Below are 17,828 nucleotides of genomic sequence, written 5' to 3' on the forward strand. Positions count from 1 at the left end.
CATGTTCTGGGGGAAAGGGATCTTCTGCCTTCCTACCCTATTATTTCAGAGCAACCTGACCTGGCCTGGAAGGGGCTCGGTGTCTTCTTGGACTCATGCAAATGCCCCCACAGATCCCCTCCTGGAGAACTGAGTCCATTGGGGGAGAGGTAAGAGGCCCATTTGAGATGTCTCTTGCAGGCTGTGTCTACACTGCCAAAGAGGTGTGGTCTCAACTCAGGTTAAGACAGCAGTGAAGACAGGCACCTCAGCCTTGAACTGAGGCTAACAGCTGGAGTGGGAGCCGGTGGGGGGCTTGGGTTGGGAGTCCTCTGCAGTCCCAGATCTGTGTCCGGTTCAGCTCCTCCTAGCAAACAGGCTGAGGCCTCTGCACTCATTGCATGTGTGGGCTGCCCCAGCTCTCCAGAGCGCACCTGCCCTGGCTGCGCGGAGCAGAGGCGCTGACGGTCCCGATCCGAGGAGGACGGGAAGCGTGTGAGCCCGCAGCCGCCGCCCCCGGCTCTGCACCAGCCGCTGCGGGGCCCCCCACTCCTTTAAAGTTGCAGCATCAACAATTTCCTCTCGGAATCCGGCTACCCGGGAAAGTCGGGGCGGGGCCGGGGGACCCCAGCACCGGGATCCTGCCAGCGCTGGCCAGGCAGCTGGATCGCCTGGGTAATAATGCAGCCTGCTGGGGTTTAAAGGGGCTTTTCCTGCCCCCCCCGCCCGGCTGGGGTCCAGTACACAGGAGCCCGGGGCACGGGCACCCACCGGATGCCATTTTAGCTTCATCTCCAAACGCCGGGCGCCTGCGGTCCCTGGCCGAGCGGCGCCTGGAGAGGAAGCGCAGCCGGAGCGTGCGTTCGTGGGGCCGGGCCGGGGCCGGGGCCGGGGCTGTCCAGCCCGGGCCCGGCCAGCGCCCCCCCGGCGGCGTAAGAGGCTGAGCAGGCGGGAGCAGGCGGGTGCTGGCGGGGGAGGCGCCTGCGCTGCCTGGATTGGGGCGGGGAGCCCCTGGCAGGAGGGGGTGGGCTCGGCTCGGCTCGGCTCGGCTCGCCCAGGCGCTCCGGAGGGAGGCCATTATCTGGGACCGGTGGCGCCGGGCTGCTCCGCTCCCGTCGCGGGCTCTGCGCAGGCAGCTGGCACGGCGGCGGCGCAGGGCGGCCAGGGCTGAGCTCAGGACGCGCCGCCGACTCGGGTACCTCGCCGCGGGGAGCAGGGGCCGGCGGCAGCGGGCGCGGGGGGAGCCGGGCGGGGGGGTGGCAGCTGCCCGCGGGCTCTCACGGTCTCTCTCCCCTGCGCTGCAGGAGGAGCAGGAGATGGACGCCCCGCGGAGCCCCCCGCAGCTGGACCGAGACCTGCTGGAGTCCCCCGAGGGCTGCCCGTCGCCGCTGGAGCTCAAGTCCGCCCCCAGCAAGAAGATGTGGGTCAAGCTCCGGGCGCTGTGAGTAACCCCGGCCGGGCAGAGCAGGGACCTCTGAACCCCGCTGCGTCCTGCGCCCCAGGGACCCCTTCCCTCTCCTGGGGGTCCCACTCACCCTCCTCCTATCATCCTCTGCACCCCCTCCTCTTTCTCCTTCCCTGGCCCCTCTGCGCCCTAGGGACTCCTACCCCATTTCCCCCCATGTATCCTGCTCCCGCTGTCCCCCCGTGTCTCCATGGCCCCCGTTTCCCTCCCCTCACCATGGGCAGCTGGTCCCCAGCCCTCGGAGGGAATCTCTGCCCTGGTCCTGACATGACAGTTTATATTGGAGGTGGGTTGTGTATGGATCTTTGCCGAGAACAATTTTTGCGGGGACGGTTTGTCTCATTCCCTAGTTTAAGGACATCTGTAAACGTGGGGTTGTATGGTGGGGGGAAGGCTGTGATAAACTGAGATATGTATGTGTGTGGGGAGGGGGCACGGGCGATGGCTAGGGGCTCAGCAAGCCCATGTGCTTTGCCCAGGATATTGAACCAGTGCATTGAGTTCCCTCTTGTCATCTGATGCGAGGCCCGAGATTGAGAGCTTAATGACTATGCAGCTCCTGTGCAATTAATAGCACTTGCTGAACATCCTGGTGCTGGCTTGTGCGGCTGGGTTTAGAGGGTTTTGAGCAGTCTGCTGAGCCCGGTTCTGCTTGGGAGCAGCTGGGTGTGTTTGAAGTTCAGGTGTCAGGTATTATTGCCTTTAAACAGTTGAGCAAATACATCATCTTTGCTTTATGCGGTAAGCATTCTGCCCTGGGCATGCAAAGCAAGAGGTAATCTTGTATCCTTAATGAGCACAGAGCATATTAGCACCTAGATGAGAGTCTAACACCTGTAAGAACTTAATAAGCGATGCAATAGCTCTGTCCTAGGCCCAGCCGTACACCTGAGAGAGTACCCATACGTTTGGGTACCCATACGTTTGCACGGGCTGAGCTCGTGTGTGGGGGTGGGTTTTTTTTTTATATTTTAAATGCATGAAAAACAATGAAATTCAGGGTAAAAAATAAGTGGTTTTGAAAGGGCGAATAAACAGTAAGGTTAGAAAAGTACAGGGTAAAGCAGGAATTTCCCATGGAGAGTGGTCGCCTCTTCCCAGCGGAGACCAGGGGACACTGTCAGTAGTAGAAAAACTCTGAAATCTCCCTGGATGCAGAATGTATTGATAGGAGCGAGATGAAGACGCTGAGCCTGGTGCGTGGTGTTCATCATGGTCTATGATCTGGAGTGATTAGCTGCATCCCACACGTCCCCATTAGGCACCCTGTTTACACTCCACAGGAGCAAAAATAATAGTTGTTTGTCATTATGTCACTTCTGAAATCACAGAATCTTGGACATGTAGGGCCTTGGAAGGACCTTGAGAGGTTGTCGAGCCCGTCACGGGCACTGAGTGTCACAGGATGGAGCTGTTTCAAATGGTGACGTGGCCAGGGTATCTTTTAAGGCATCTTTGAGCCTCTTTCTATGTGATGGTGGCTCAGGTCCACCACATTAAAGGACTGTTTCAATAGCTATGGAGGAAGCTAGTGAAATAGAGGCGGTGGGAACGGGGTATGTAGCTATTTTCACAGGCAGAAGTGCAGGGTTCAGGCAGGTGCGGTTCTTGGTTTGGTTTGTATTTCTTACTTGTGAGTGTCTGGGTAACAATGAGGGCTGCACAGAAACTGGTCACGGATCCTGGAGCTTTAGCCCCAGCGTTTACTGTTCTGAAGACACGTCCCAAAAAGGCCCAATTGTGTCTGTGTTTTAGGTTTAGAATGCTTGTCGTCCAATTGGGGAAGAGAAATAACACCATGTGATGTAGGTGATGCGCCGTGAATAAATTGTAGCCTGATAATTATTTGTCCGAATGTTTGGTGGCTATTTCCTGATAACTTGCACGCGCCTGGGAAATCAGAAGAGGGGCCTGAATGGTTTGCTGGTCAAACAAGGGGCACAGACCCTGGTGTCAGATCAGTCCGAGCTCCAGTCCTTACACTCTCCCATATGGAGTCCGGTTAGAATCTGCCCAGGTCTGCATGCATGGGTCGGAGTACAGGGTCTTGGCCAGTAATTGTAACAATTGTTATTTGTAATGAGTAGATCTAGTTAAGAAATTCAGGAGACCTTTATTAGAGGTACAGCAAGGGCACCTGATGCTTCTGCAGAACTCCTATAGCAAGTCCCTTAGCACTGTCACCTTTAAGTGAAAGTAAATAATTCAACCTGCCTGCACTGTGGCTGATTGCTACTCATGATAAGGTCTTAAACTAGTTTCACTGTCAGCATTTCATTGTCGCAAGAGCCCTGTCTGGGGTTAATGTTTCCTAATGAACAACTTGCCAGAAGGAGTTTGCCTTTGCTTTGGCACACGTCACTTTAATGCAAGAAAGGCAGCCTCCAGAGAGGGTATCAGTAATTATAACACCGGCCTGTAATCCTCCGAGGGGCTGTGGTGTTCTCTCACTGTGATACTTAATATGAGGAGAAGGTACCATTGGGTCTGGAGAGGCCGTATAGATCGTGTCCGAGAGACACGTCTCCTAGTCCAGGGATAGTCAGTAGATGGATGTGTGCCAAATACAGACCACTAGACATTTTTGAATGGACCCCGAAATCTTTTTATTTACTTTCTATTATTATTATTGTTATATTATACCATGACCAAGAAATTTGGTCCTTGACAAAAAATAATGGATTACCCCGTCCTAGTCAGTTTCACTTCAGTCACTTTTGTCTCCTGCTGGAGATCCCTTTGAAGGGAATATTTTGGACCTTTGCCCATGGTTAGGCTGCTCCGCTATTGATACAGCATCTCACGGAGCTGTGCTGCGGCTGTGGATTTTTCTTTTTTTCTGTTCAGTGGCCAACCACAAGCTCAGTGCACCTTGGCCACCCCTAAAGTGCCAGGGTTAGGGCAGGGATGTGGCCCCTTCTCTGCTCCAGCCAGCCCAGCTGGGCCACTGGGGGAGCACAGAGCTGAGCTGATGAGCTTGCATGTGCTCCCCCAGAGTTTCTGGGGCTCCACTTAACCTCATCCTCCTCTCCTACAATGCACCCACTTCTTAAAGCCAGCCTGTGTGTGTGTGGGTTTGTGTGTGTGTGTGTGGGGGGGCATGTTTAATCAGGGTGTGAAAAATTTCCTATATACCTGCTAGTCTTGACATTAAGTTTACTAGCCAGGGGCTGTGAAAAATTCCCTCCTCCTCCTCCTGTATTATTCAGAGTGCAGGGCCTGGTGAGAAACAAAGTTGGCCCTTACTTCCACCCCACAGTGATGTAGGTGTGGGTGTTGCTGTTTCATTGTGGTGCCAGGTCCCCTGGCGAGTAGGTTCCATGTTTCAGGGTTCATGGAACACTTCCTTTAGCTGCAAATCACCAGGGTTCAGAGTCCCTTGAGTTTGGATTTGGATGAAGTAAAAAATTAACTGGAGGCAACAAGTTTCTCTTCTTGTGCTGGGGACCGATGGGCTCCTGCAGGTGACATTATTATTTAGTAACGGGGCCGTGTCTGTTTGGAGCAGGACTCCGGTTCGCCTGGCCAGCTCCCACAACGGGTTTGGCTGCTCGGTTGCTCGGGAGTGCCCGGCGGAAGAGGCACGGTGCCCGTCTAAGCCCCTGTTTCTCAGGCGCTGATGAACTGCTGGAAAAAAAGAATCCCCTTGAGGCTGTTTTGTTCTGTTGCTTCTCGGCCCCAGAGGAGAACAGTTTTGTGGTTCTGAAAGTTTGGTAAAATCCATATTGGCCACATTTAATTTGGGTGCAAGAGGGTTAAATCTAAGGACTAAGTAAAAGTGACTTTGCCCTCTGGGGCACAAGGGCCAGGCTCACACCCATGGCTGGTGTTTAAATACCTCTCACCTTTGGTTCTTCTCTGTTTCCGTTCCCTCCATCTTCTTTTGGGGCTAAATCTAGGCTGTTCCTTCTGTCCAGTCGGGTGTCTCCTTCAAGGTGGGCTTGGGCTGTCATCTCCCTGTCCCTTCTGCTGGGATGAGCCACCCACCCCCGGCCAGTGCTCGGAGCACCACAGCTCTCGGGTGAACAGAGAGTGGGAGATTTATTCTAGCATTCCTAGTTGTGTTGCTCAGGTCCGGGGTCTCTCCACCCAGCTAGCAGCAGGGCTGAAACCTGATGGGGGGTGGGGGAGGGGGGCTTAAGTAGGAGAGGGAGAATTTTGTATCCAAGCCACAGGCTGTTTAGGGAAACACAACCATGCTGTCAGGGGCACTGCGGGTTCCCCGGTGAGCTGACGGCTCAAGAGGCTGGTTAGCGGGGCCCAGGTCTGGGCAGATTCAGCTACTCCTTACATGGGGGGTTCAAAGCATTCCAGCACAGATGCATCCCCCTAATTTTCTTCCCTCGCTTCCCGTATGGCTTGTTGTTCTGCATGTGGAGCCAAGACAGAAAAGAGCATGAACAGCGTAGGTAGCGCCATGCCAGGGACCATCGAGGCTGCTCCAGGAGTCCCGAGGGCAGCTTCTCAGTCCAGGGAAGGATGCTTCCCGTGTTCCTGATTCCCTGCACTGAGTCTCTGGCCAGGCAGGAGTTGCTGTCCTGAGCTCTGCAGTCCCACAGCTCCGGGCTGCTTCTCTGTGGGGCAGCGGGGGCTGGAAGGGAGCTGTTCCAGCTGGAACTACAACTGATCTAGTTGGTGTGGGTGTGCGCAGAGCGAGGCATGGCAGGCGGCCTGCTGAGTGCTCCTGCCCTGTGGAGGAGAGATGTTGCAATAGGTCAGAGTCCTGGGGTGCACAGTGTTGCTGAGAACAGGGTGCTTGTCCGTGTAGCTGGATCTGCGTTCGCACAGGAGTGGCGCAGGAAGATCCCGCTCCGGTTGCTGGAGGGTGACGTGGGAATGCTTCTCAGGTTGCAGCTGTGGGGAGTTGAGCTTTTTCCAGGATCAGACCAATTTAAATGAAAGCAACAAACAACGTGTTGGGGTAAATCCCATCTGGCTAGAAAGGGAGCCAATCCGAGAGCTGGAAACAGGTGCAATTTATTCACTGGGAGGGGAATTAACTAGTGGAACGATTTACCAAGGGACATGGCAGATTCTCCATCACCTGGAGTCTTTTTCTTAAAGCTCTGCCCTGGCTCAGCTAGACGTTCTTTGTCTCCAAGCAGGAATTACTGGGGGAAATCTTATGGCTTGTGTTATGCGGCAGGTCAGGCCAGATTAATAGATTTTTAAGGCCAGAAGGGACCATTCTGATCATCTAGTCTGACTTCCAGAGAATCTCAGCCCATGATTCCTGCCTACAGCCCCATAGCAGGCTGGTCGCAGTCATTGCTTCTGACTTTAACATTGATGACTCTCTTCCTGGTCTCACTCAGCCCCTGGTTAGCAGCTGCACTGGGACATGCCCTACAACTCTAAAGGGAAGTGCTGGCGATTTAGCTACAACATCTCAGCTGACATTGGTTACTGAGATTCAGTTGTAAGGAACCTGTGGGGTGAGAGTGTGTGTGTGCTCTGCTGCCCCTTAGCAAATGGAATTGGAGCTGTGTGTCAAAGGCCCCATACTGCCATAGCTAATAGAGAGTCTCCTTTAGCTCAGGTGGCCGGGGTGTGGGCTCCAGGAGCAGGAGGGTTTGAGCTTCGTCCCTGCGGCTGTCAGGTTTCACAGAGCTGCGGTTTGCAGCACAGGGACGAACTGTGAAATGTGATGAAGCTGTGAATTTCCTATGGCATATTAATCAAAATGCAAAAGGGCTTAAGACAGCATGTGGAGTTGGCTTAGCCAGTAGAGACGTGCATTTAGAGGGAGAGGGCAATCCATTGGGGGCAGGTGAGCTGTGGGTCTATATACCATCTGCTCCCCCAACAGTTGAGATTTTAACCCTATCATTCCCAACAGGTAACAGGCACCCAGCCCGCCGGCTCTGCCGAACATCACCTAACAAAGTGCTTTGCTTGTCTTTCCATCCCCATCAAAGTGCCTGACAGCAGACCCCATTGGCATCAAGCCAAGGCCACTGATGTGCATGGTGCTGATGCCTCTGGTGGGGGAGCTGCCGTTGTGCTGAGCCTCCCAGCAGGCGGCGTGGCTGGTGGCGCAGGCATCACGGTGCCCGGGTAAGGCGTGAGCGGGGTAGGAGGCTTGGAAAGCTGTGCAATGATTTTTGTTCTTTTAATTAGTGTATTGGCAAACGTAACGGCATCTTTAGTCCCTGGTGGGCCGAGATGTCCCGCCCTGCTGTAAAACAGAGGTTCTGTGCTGCTGTAATCAGCCCGGACAAAAGACCAACACACTCTCTGCTCCTGCTGTTAAAGTGATACAAGGGCTGGGGCCTCGCTGGTGGTAGAGCAGAGGCAGGACTCTGCTGTGGTTAGGATATTGGGTCCCTGCTGGACACCTACCCATGCACCCTGTAGCTTCCAGACTCCAATCTAGTATCACGGCCCGGTCTCCCTGCATCCAGCAGGTGTGGATCAGGCTGGTGGCTGCTCTGCTGCACATCAGCGTGATAAATTGGAGACTTAACCACACCCATCTGCCAAGGGACCGGCCATCCATGGGGAACAGCCAGGCAAGTGCAACCCAGTGCCTTGCAACTGCTGTCTCAGGCCTGTCGCTGCCACTGACTCCCACTGGAGCTGCCATTGGGGCAGAGTATAATGTAGACGAGGCCTCTGTTCGCTCTGGATTAACTGCTCTCTAAATTCCCTGCTGGTGGGTTCTTTCCCCCATGGACTAAAGGCCAGATTTTCCAAAGAGCTCAGCCAGGGGCAGGATTGATTCCCCAGTGCTCTCGATGGGAGCTGGTGGGCAGTTGGTGCTCCTGACCCTGCTGTGTTAGATAGTTGATTTCCAGGGGTGCTGCAGCGCTTCTGAGGCCGGCAGGAGCTGCAGGTGCACGGCTCTTTGGTGAATCAGGCCAGAGGCTTATTAATAAACATCTGTCTCGCTCCATGACTGTAGGATGCAAAATAAGGGCTGGTCCCTGCCCCCAAGAGCTATAGGATCATACAGAACTCCACTCAGCTGGGTTGGGTAATGGCTGGTCCCTTCCCCCCATGCTTTGACCTGGAGGTTCTTTAAAGGGCGCTGGACAAGAAGGACAGAATTACTTTGCTTGCAGAGTCCTGTCTATCACGGTAATATAATACAAATAGCAGCCTCTAGGTGGCAGCATTGGTGAATATCCGAAATCGGTGAACCCTCAATCTTGGTGGTTCGTGGTTCAGGAGCCAAATGAGTGATCAACATTACCCCAAAGAGCTGCGGTGATGTGAATTCATTTTCATTTACTACAGTGCTATCTATATTGTCTATAGAGAGCTCAGTCCCCCAGCAAATAAGTGAATAGCTTAGTGCTGGTTGATACCTTCATTGGTTAATAACGTGGTAGAAGCATCCTGATTGGTGAATAATTAAATGGCACAGGTTTAATAATATCAGGTGCTGCAAAGAGCTGCAGAGACACATTAAAGAGCCCCTTGTGGCTCGCGAGCCACAGTCTGAGTGTCTCTGTCCTGAGTCAATGGTTCTGGGTTTGTATTAAAAGCTCAAGGGGGGGCGAGAAGCTGCCTCGCCGTTAAGGCTGCAGCAGGGTTTTTATGCAAACGGTAATTGTGAAGCTCTGTAAAATTCACGGACCCAGTCGGACAAACCTGGCGAGTGCTGTGCTAGTTCAGACCCCGGGGTGGAGTCAGTCTGTGATGGTCATTTGGTCGAGCAGTTTGAGATTTCGTCTCACGCCCCCCAGGCCTGTGTTAAATGTTCTTAGCTCTCGCCGTGCACCGCGGGGATGGAGGTGGTAGAGTTCTGGGCAGTTCCACTTGCAGCTTCTGCTACTGGGCTTGCCCCCGCCGAGCCCTAGAGCCGGCTCCAAACCACCCCCCAATAATTCGGCAGTGATTGGACTTCGGGTGTGGTGCTGCAGAGCCATGTGCGAGGAGAGACAGACTGAAGCCTGCCCCCACAAAATACCCTGTTGCCTAGGAGAAGGTGCACTGGGCTGGGAGCCAGCAGACCATGAGTTCAAAACTCCTCTTCTGACAACTGCTGTTAATATCTCTTCCAAGCTCTTATTATTGACCAAAGCCACCTCATTCTGTCCTGGCAGAAAGGGGAGTCCCACGGCCCCATCCCGCATGGAGGAAATCCGGTTAAGGGCACAAGGCATGACTGAGCCTGCAGCCTTTGCTCCAGATTAACCAAGCGTTCTGTGTGAATAGTTGTGAATGAGTTTTCATTTCACAATCAAGCAGGCAAGAAGATGTGGAGTGGGGGGACAGGGATGTGCTGGCCTGCCCTCAATTAACAAGTGAAATGAAAGGAGCTGGGGAAGGGGCTGGATATCAGTGAAGTCCAGTTAAAAGCTCTGGTCGTGAGTTGGAGAGTTAACTAAAATCCAACCAGTGCTGACTGCTTAGAAGAGACCAGGATTGGAGGCTGTAGGTCAGCATAGCAGAGTTGTGTGTGTGTGTGTGGGGGGGTGGGTGGAGAGCCCAGGGCTGGGGTAGTAGGGGCTGTGGGTGGAGGTTGAGGGGCACTGGCAGGTGTGGGAAGCCCAGGGCTGAGACAGTAGAAGGGTTGAGAGCAAAGAGGGCAGTGTGTTGTGGTGTTTGGGACGCCCAGGGCTGGGATAGTAGGGTGGGGGGACTGTGGGTTGGGATTGATGGGCACTGGCAGAGCTGTGTGAGCGAAGCTTTCACGGCACCCTCTAGCCGTGGCTTCAGCCTCTTACTGAATTTAAGTATAAAATAGCATTCGCCAGCTATATATACATATATTTTTTTAAGGAGAGAAATTGAAGTTAACTGAGTAAAAACGCAGGCGGCTGGGAGGCGAATTATTTTTCCCTTTTAATCTTTGCATGAATTTACGTGCTTGTGATCTGCATTTGCCTTTGAAACGAGAGGAGAATTTCTGATTGTGTTTCAGCATTTCCCGCCTACTAATCTAACACTAACTACAAAGCAGAGGCTGGTGCAGGAGCAGCCGTACAGCGGGGTTTAAATGCCTGGAGCTCGGGGGTGGGAAGAAATCTCTGGCGTGTTTTGAAGCTAGAAAACTGTGCTGACTTTCTCTGGGGAGGGGAGAGTGTCTGGAGGGGATGAGTCTTCGGTTTGTCTGTGCAGGTTCTTCTACTGGCACCCACCTCGTTGGTGTCTGTGGGGTCGCCCTGCGGAGATCCTGTTGACAGAACTGGGGAGGAGGGGGAGGGGATGCCAGCTGTTTATTGCTACTGTCTCTGCATCACTTGCAAACATTTGCCTGCAGACTCCATGTGCTGCAAAGGGTTAAGTACAGGTCGGATGGGGGTGGTGGGTTGGGGGCTCTCTGTATCCTATAAGCCACATCCAGGGGATATTGCTGGACGTCGTGTTGTTGGCCCCTCATCCCCAATACGTTTCCGTAAATTAAGCAGCACGCCTGTGCCCGGTTTAGCGAGGCAGCGATGCGGCTCTCCCCTGCACTGCCCAGTACCTACACCTCCTGCCTTCGTGCCCTCAAGTCCCTGGGTCCTTGCTGTCAATCTCTGATGAGTCTGCCTCTTCCTTCCTGCATGGCTGACTCTGACGGCTCCGGGAGATGCGCTGCAGTTGGCCATTTTTTCTCTCGCTTTTCTCCCCCCCACCCCCCCCCCCACCTCCCCCACCCCCACCACCACCACCACCACCACCACCACCAATAGAGACCAGTTTAGTGTATTTTCTGCTGGACGTTTATTTCCCCAAAGCTCTGCATGGCGGAGCTCTGGATCGCGGCCGGCAGGAGGTGCTTGAGCAGTGAACAGAAAAGGGGCCGTGTTAAAATGGTGCCTCCCCAACGGGTGAATTTTCACAAGGGCCGTGGGCCCAGCCTCTCTCCTCTGCGGGCACCGGGCAGAGTTTGCTGGCACAGAGAGAAATGGGGCTGGCCAATGGGAGCTGGGGTCCCAGGTGTTTGAGTTTGCACCTCCCCATCACAGCCACCATGAGGATGCCAGACAGTACCATTCGGTCCTGGGGAGACCTCCGTCCCGTTCCTCCGGTGCTGAGCCCGCCAGCTCGTGTCTGGCTAGTGTCTAAAGGCGCTGTTTGGCCGGCCTGGCTCTGCTGCGGTCTGTCAGCCCAGATGGGGGCTGCATGGGGGTGCCCAAGAGGTCTGTTCCCATGGACTTTTATCTTTCCTTTCCTGGAGGCAGGCAGGGCATGGCTGAAGCAAGGACTCCTGGCGTCTTTTCTTCGTGGCTATGCCCCGCTCTTGCTGTGTGTGACCTCTCTCCCCATCCTCCGAGTGGCCGTGTCGTTGCCCCTTTTGGGAAGTGCTTTGAGATCCCAGGTGGAAAGAAGCTGCGGGGGGCTGGGCCCGATTTTCAAACGTGCTCAGCTCCCATTGTTCTCAACTGGGAGCTGGAGGAGGGGGAGTTCTCCATTGTTCTGATCCGCGGGGGAGGAGTTCTCCATGGTGAGCGTGAGGCTTCACGTGCCAGCAATGGGAAGGAACATGTGCGGGATCTTCCATTCCCACCGGCCTGTCTCTGGGTGTCAGCCCGACATAACCCCTTCACCGGCTCTCAGACATCCCGACCCCCTTGGCTGCTTTGCTGATCTGCTGGACGGTCGCGTCTGTGCCAGACCCACACTGCGTCCTCACCTTTCGCCTGGCAACGACCTCGTATCTCCCAACTTCTGTTAAACCCCTTCCCGGTGCCGTGTTCCGACCGGCGCACAGACCATGTTGTGGGCTGGGGGCTGCCGGGTGGGGAGGTGGGGTGGAGCGGATTCTGTGCTGGCCAATGGGCCTCTTCTCTGCCTGGCTGTTTGGGCACTAAATCCTGTTTAAATGATGCTCGCTGAGTGCCCAGCAGTCTGCTGCCCGGTGGACTGGCCATCTGGGCTGCCACCTTGCCCACTACAGCTGGAGTGCTTCCCTTGTCCAGCCCCATGTCCAGGAAGGCTGACCTGTCTTAGCAGAGACTCCCTTTGGAGGAGTTGGGACAGGTGATTCACGGCCTCTGCCCTGCCCCGGTCACTCCACTGCTGACTGGTCTGGGGAGGAGATGGGCACTGAGAGCAGCAGAGGGGTGTTGCTGTGTCTTGAGATGCTCATTTTGAAACTCTTCTCTTGCTGAGTTTGTATCTAACCGATCCCGCTATCGGAGGGATGGTTGCTGTTCTCGCTGAGATCTGTGCTAGAGACCGCTCTGGCCGGGGCTGCTGGCCCATGAAGTCGCCCTTCTGCATCTCCGCAGGCTTTCCAATCCCAGGTTACCCACCGGGGCAAACTTGCCCCTGTCAGGTGGGATGGGCTCTTCAGTAGCTTTGTGCCACAGCTGATCTCAGACCCAGCCCTCGGCCATCACCAGAGATAGGGCAGGGGAAACGGCTTCCCACCCCTTGGATGTTTTTGAGAGTTTAATGTTTCTTCTCATCTCAAACTGGGACAAAAATTCCAAATCTTGAAAATATTTGCAAACCAAAACCCGCAAAATAATTCCCATTTGGGTGAATGGCAATGTGGTTTTTTTTTTTTTTTTATTTCAGCCTTTTTTGTCTAATAAGCTTAAATTTCCAATCAAAATGTCACTGTGAATCAGGAAAGCTCAGATTCTCTGTCTGGAAAATGTCAAAACGAAACATTTCAACAATGTCAAAACTCTTTCCCCGTTTCTCCGAGGTGGGAAGTTGGTCGGTTCCAGCCCGGCTTCGCCAACAGTTTTGGTTTCAACCAATCAACAATTTTCATTTAAAAAAAGTTTGACTGAAAAATTCGCACCCACCTCAAGCAGCGACCGTGTGGAGTGGGACCCCCACGCTCCTGTTGCCCTGGCAGGAAACTGACGGTGGCTGGGCTGATGCCACTTCTGGTGATCTGGGTCTGCCGCCGACAGAAATGGTCCTGTGGAGGAGCTGGCGGATGCAGGGAGGCTGACGCAGGTTGTGCTGTGAAAAGCCGGTCCCTTTACGCTTGACTAAAAGGTTGGCGCCCTGAGTGCGTCAGAGTTGGAGCTGCGGCCTGTGCTCATGAAAACAGAGCAGCCCAGCCCTGGGAGTAGCAGCCTGAGTCTCTTCCTCCTTGTGCACCATCCCCAGAAGGCGATGGGCCTGGACTGGTGTCCAAGGTGGGATTTGGCCTGTGGAGCTGCTGTTCCTGCTGGGGAAAGAACTAGGGGCCTCTCATCAATGAGGCCAGGTTTGCAGCGCTGGCAGCTGGAAACCCCCCTTCTCTCTGAGCACACCTGCTCATGGGGGGGCCGGAGCTGCTTCCGAGGTCATTTTCACTATCGTGCCGTTTGCAGAGCGGAGCCGTGTGCGAAAGCTTCCCAGAGCTTTGAAACTGGGGTCTCCGTTTCCTCGCTGCCCCCATCCCATTCGTCTCGCTTGTCCTTTGTACCATTGCTTAGAACTGGTGATGAACGAGGAGAAAGGAGAGCTGGGGATCGTAGCCAGAGGTCTCACTGGGCTCTGATGTGACAAGACTAGCGCTGGTCCAGAGGGAGGGTCCAGGGACTCCGTGGCCTGCATTCGTGGCACTGGGTGCGCTGCGTCTGGCTGAACCCCAAGGGCTCGATTTGCAGAGTGCCCTCAGCTCCAGCTGGCCCGTGGGAACAGTGGGTGCTCAGCCCCCTGGAAATGAGACCTCCAGCACCTATCTGGGTGGAGTGTGGCAGGTTCTGTGCTGACGCTGAGCTGTTACCTGGACGGGTCCCACATCGGCTCTCCGTCCTTAGGCCTCCATGTACTTTACAGAGGAGGAGGGAATAGTTAGCCCACTGGCACGGATGGAGAAACTGAGGCACAGGGAGGAGAAGGGACTTGCCCAAGGTCGCCCAGAAGGCTAGTGGCAGAGCTCGGACTTGAAGGCAGGTCTCCTGAGTCCCAGTCCAGTGCTGTCTCCATTGGCCACACCACCTCGCTTGGCCGCCTAGTACTATTGTTCTCTGGACCGCTGGATCTGCCTTGCCACGTTAACCTGTCTGGCTGCACACTGAGCTCATGGCACCTGCTGAACCCAGGGCAGCCAGCTGATTCTCTGGCTTGGGGGAGCCTTGGCAGAGCTGGCAGGTCAGATGGCCCTCGCCCGCAGTTCAGTCCCAAGCTTCTGTGCTCAGGGCTGCACGTCCAGGGCAGCCAGGACCATCTCTCTGGCGTTTCTGGCAGAGGGCACCTGCTGTTGCCTCGAGGCTAAACCGGGGACAAATCCTCCCCACCCTTCCCCACAGGGCCATACCCCTCCGAGCAGGAGCAGCATGGCTGGAGTGCGAAACTGGCAGCCAGGGCTCCGGGGTTCCATGCCCGGCTGTGCCACAGATTTAGTGATGGGCCTCTGGTATGGCTCCCATCGAGCCCACAGGGAGCTGAAGGGGCCAGTGATGGAGTTTTGAGCAGGTCCCTTCCTCATCTGTAGAGTGACAGTCTCCCCCCTCCAGAGCTGAGCTTTTACCATCCAAATGCCTGAGAGTGCTAGGGAAGGGCTGAGAGGACACATTCCACCTGCCTCTTCATCGGAGATGCCCCCTGATCTCCCCTTCCAGCGGGCGCTGCTTGGAGACGGGTGCGTGTGTAACAATCGATCCTTGCTGAGAGGCTGGAGAGGGAACAGATGATAAACCAAGGCAACGCTTCTGACAAATGCAGCAGAGTCCGTGGGAGACCTCGCCTGCACTCTGGAGTCACCCCCAGGACTGCAGTACGTGTCAGGCTGGGTGCACCTGTTGGCAGAATTCCCTCACCCGCACAGCGTGCACGTTGCAGGGTCAGGACTGCCACTCCTGGCTAACTGTCACTGCAATGGAGGAAGTAGAATGGGCCTGAAGTCTCTGTGTCAAATCCCAAGGCACCTGCTCCGGTTGTATTAACAAATGCCCAGCCTGATTAAAGGGACTGGCAAAGGGGGAGAGCAGGGGTTGGTTGAAAATAGAACATATGCCCCTGATTTGCTGCTTCATGCTGGAGAAAAGTGACAGGTCAGTTTCTATATATGCATGTGAGCTCTTTGGGGGCAAGGGCCATTTCTTTGTTCTGTATTTCTGCAGCACCTGGCACCGTGGGGGTCCTGCTCCATGAATGGGGCTTCTAGCAGATACAATAATGCAAATGAGTAGTGATAATATATAACTTGCCTGTCATGTTTCTCCAGCACGAAGCAGCTCGTAAGTACGTGTGTGCATGTGTGTTTGTTTTCTGCTTGTTTGTCTGTCTTTAGAAATACGAGGTGCTGGTCTCTCCTGGATTTGCTAGGGGCTCGTTGGATGTCTCAGAGATGTGGATTGTGAACTTGCGTGCTGTGTAAAGGAAGGGAAGGGTGGGTTTTTAATCTTTAACAAAGACCTCTTTTCTCCTAAGTGTTTCTCAGCCATTGGAATTAAATTAATAATAACCCTCCCAACAACCAGACCCAGATCCAAAGATTTATAAATAGAATAAAATAATAAAAACCTGTCCTCCGAAATACCAAGGTTTTTCTGATGTGTCTTATCACCTGTAGAGTTTTTCATGAGACAGGCCTGAATTTCAACACAGCTGAGGGTTCTAGTCCCCCTGGACAGGAGAAGAGCTATTGCTTGGTGGTGGTAGCAACAAATGCAGAGTAATGCTTGCTGTCATGTGTAACTTATTTCTTTTTAACTAAAAAACAAACATGGAAATTAGTTGCCAAAAACGGTCACAGACTCTTTAAAATCTGCACTGTTAAAATTACCCAGTCGGGAGCAGAAGTGAATTTGTCAGGCTATCCTGTAGATACACAGCATTTTATGTTCTTGGGGTATGGTTTAAACATGTGGCTAATGCCTGGCTGGTCGGGGCACGCGTCGGCTGCAGCTGAGTTAATGTTACCATTGGAGCCTTATTGTTTGCGTTTCCTGAATTCCTCTTGCGTTCTTTGTTTTGTTTTCAGAGCCTGCGAGCCTGTGGCAGCGCAGGCTCTGCTGTATTTAAATAGGGGTACATGTGAGCTGTGGACAAGATGGGAGATGAATGAGCCCAGAGAAGCCCCATCTCCAGTGAGTTACCTACTGGGCTGGTGAGGTGAAGCGAAGCAGTGAGGGGAGAATTTAAATCAACCATGCTGGGGCTCCTTTGTAATCCATCCTACGAAGGAGCTCTCCTCTTGTGGGATGCCTTTCCCGTGGGGATTTGGGGATCTGACCTCAATTCTTTTGATTTTCCCTAATCTGAACTCCTTCACCAGGCAGTGGGATTTTTTTCTCAGTGCCTTCTCCCTGATTTATTAATTCCTGCATAAAGTAGCATTAGGCCCAGTGGTGACTGACTCACAACGTCCCGCTTATCTCCCCGTAACACCTACTGCGTGGACCCCTGCAGACGTGTGGTCCTGGCGCAACAGCAGCAATGAAACCGACTCTTGGAAAGAGACGTGAGGGATGTTTAAACAGGCTTGAAATAAATGGGAAGAGAGGCAGAGGGGCTTGGTTGGGGGTAGGAGCGGGGGGAGCTGACTGGGCTGGGGGAGGGAAGGGGAGCAGAGCAGCATGTCTTCCTGAGCTGCAAAAATATTAAATAGTGACAAGCTGCTGGAAAAGAGCTGGGCTCCTGGAGATGGGAGGGGAGCCTAGCAGTCAGCTCTGAGCCGTATTGTGGGGCTAGGGGGGGAAGGAGGAAAGATGGGGCTGCTTATCTCCTGCAAATCCCTGCCCTCCAGAGGAGAATCGCTTCAGGCAAGCTTGCAAACAGCCTCATTTTCTCCTTGGCCCCGGGGTGAAATCCTCTGCATGTGTCTGCCAGTCCCAGGCTGCTGGGATGAGGGGCTGCAGGGAACGCTGGGCTGCGACTGGGCCTCATTTGTGGGCCAGGGAAGGAGATTGAAGGACAGCGTTGTTCCAGAGAGGAATTTGGACGTGTAGCCCGTCGTGCCAGGTGCTGTCAGCAGCACAAAGAGCCGGGTTCAAAACATGGGGCTCCTCTTAAAATCACAAAACAAAAGGGGCGACTCTCTTGAGGTGGAGGAGGGAGCAGATAATAAACTCGGGAGAGCGAGCAAGAGCAGCTAATAAGCAGGGCCGTCTGTTCCGTCAGGCGCCCCTCCCCTGGGTACCCTGGCAGTCAGCTGAGCCTCAGTCTGCTCCTCGGTGAGTGGCGAAGGACACAATACACTCGAGCATTCGCTCCTGACCAGCTCCCTGAGCCGTTTGTTGTCCAGAGTCCTGTGGAGGCAGATCCATCTCCACCCGCAAGGAAGGGCTGGGAAAGGCTGGCTGGGAAGCAGATAGAGCTGAGGGGCTGGGTAGAGACACCCTCATGGGAGTCCCGCTACTAGACAGCTGCTGTCTGCAGCTTCAGCCAGATCAGATCAGATCAGATCAGCGTCTGCACTGCCTACTATCTCCGAGCTCCCTCCCTAGGGAACCTCTGTCCATCCCGCGTTCCAAAGCAGCTCTGGATGCTCTTTTCCCTGTTCAGCAGCAGGGGTCAGTAGTGAGCTTCCTCCTGTCCTGGACTGCAGGCC

General features: G+C 54.3%; 1 protein-coding gene across 1 annotated transcript in view; it reads left to right on the forward strand.

Moving 5' to 3' along the window:
• Positions 1-795: 795 nt before the first annotated feature.
• PDE1B (phosphodiesterase 1B) overlaps positions 796-17,828 on the forward strand; it is a 111,237-nt gene continuing 94,204 nt past the window's right edge. The window contains exons 1-2 of the mRNA XM_067535047.1: positions 796-911; positions 1,284-1,420. Coding sequence (XP_067391148.1) covers positions 1,296-1,420 — 125 coding nt within the window. The 5' untranslated portion in view covers positions 796-911; positions 1,284-1,295. The remainder of the gene's footprint in view (positions 912-1,283; positions 1,421-17,828) is intronic.

Source organism: Emydura macquarii, unplaced genomic scaffold, assembly GCF_026122565.2.
Source record: "Emydura macquarii macquarii isolate MOO-44397 ecotype Brisbane River unplaced genomic scaffold, CSIRO-AGI_Emac_v2 contig_3472, whole genome shotgun sequence".
NCBI classification, from domain to species: Eukaryota; Metazoa; Chordata; order Testudines; family Chelidae; genus Emydura; species Emydura macquarii.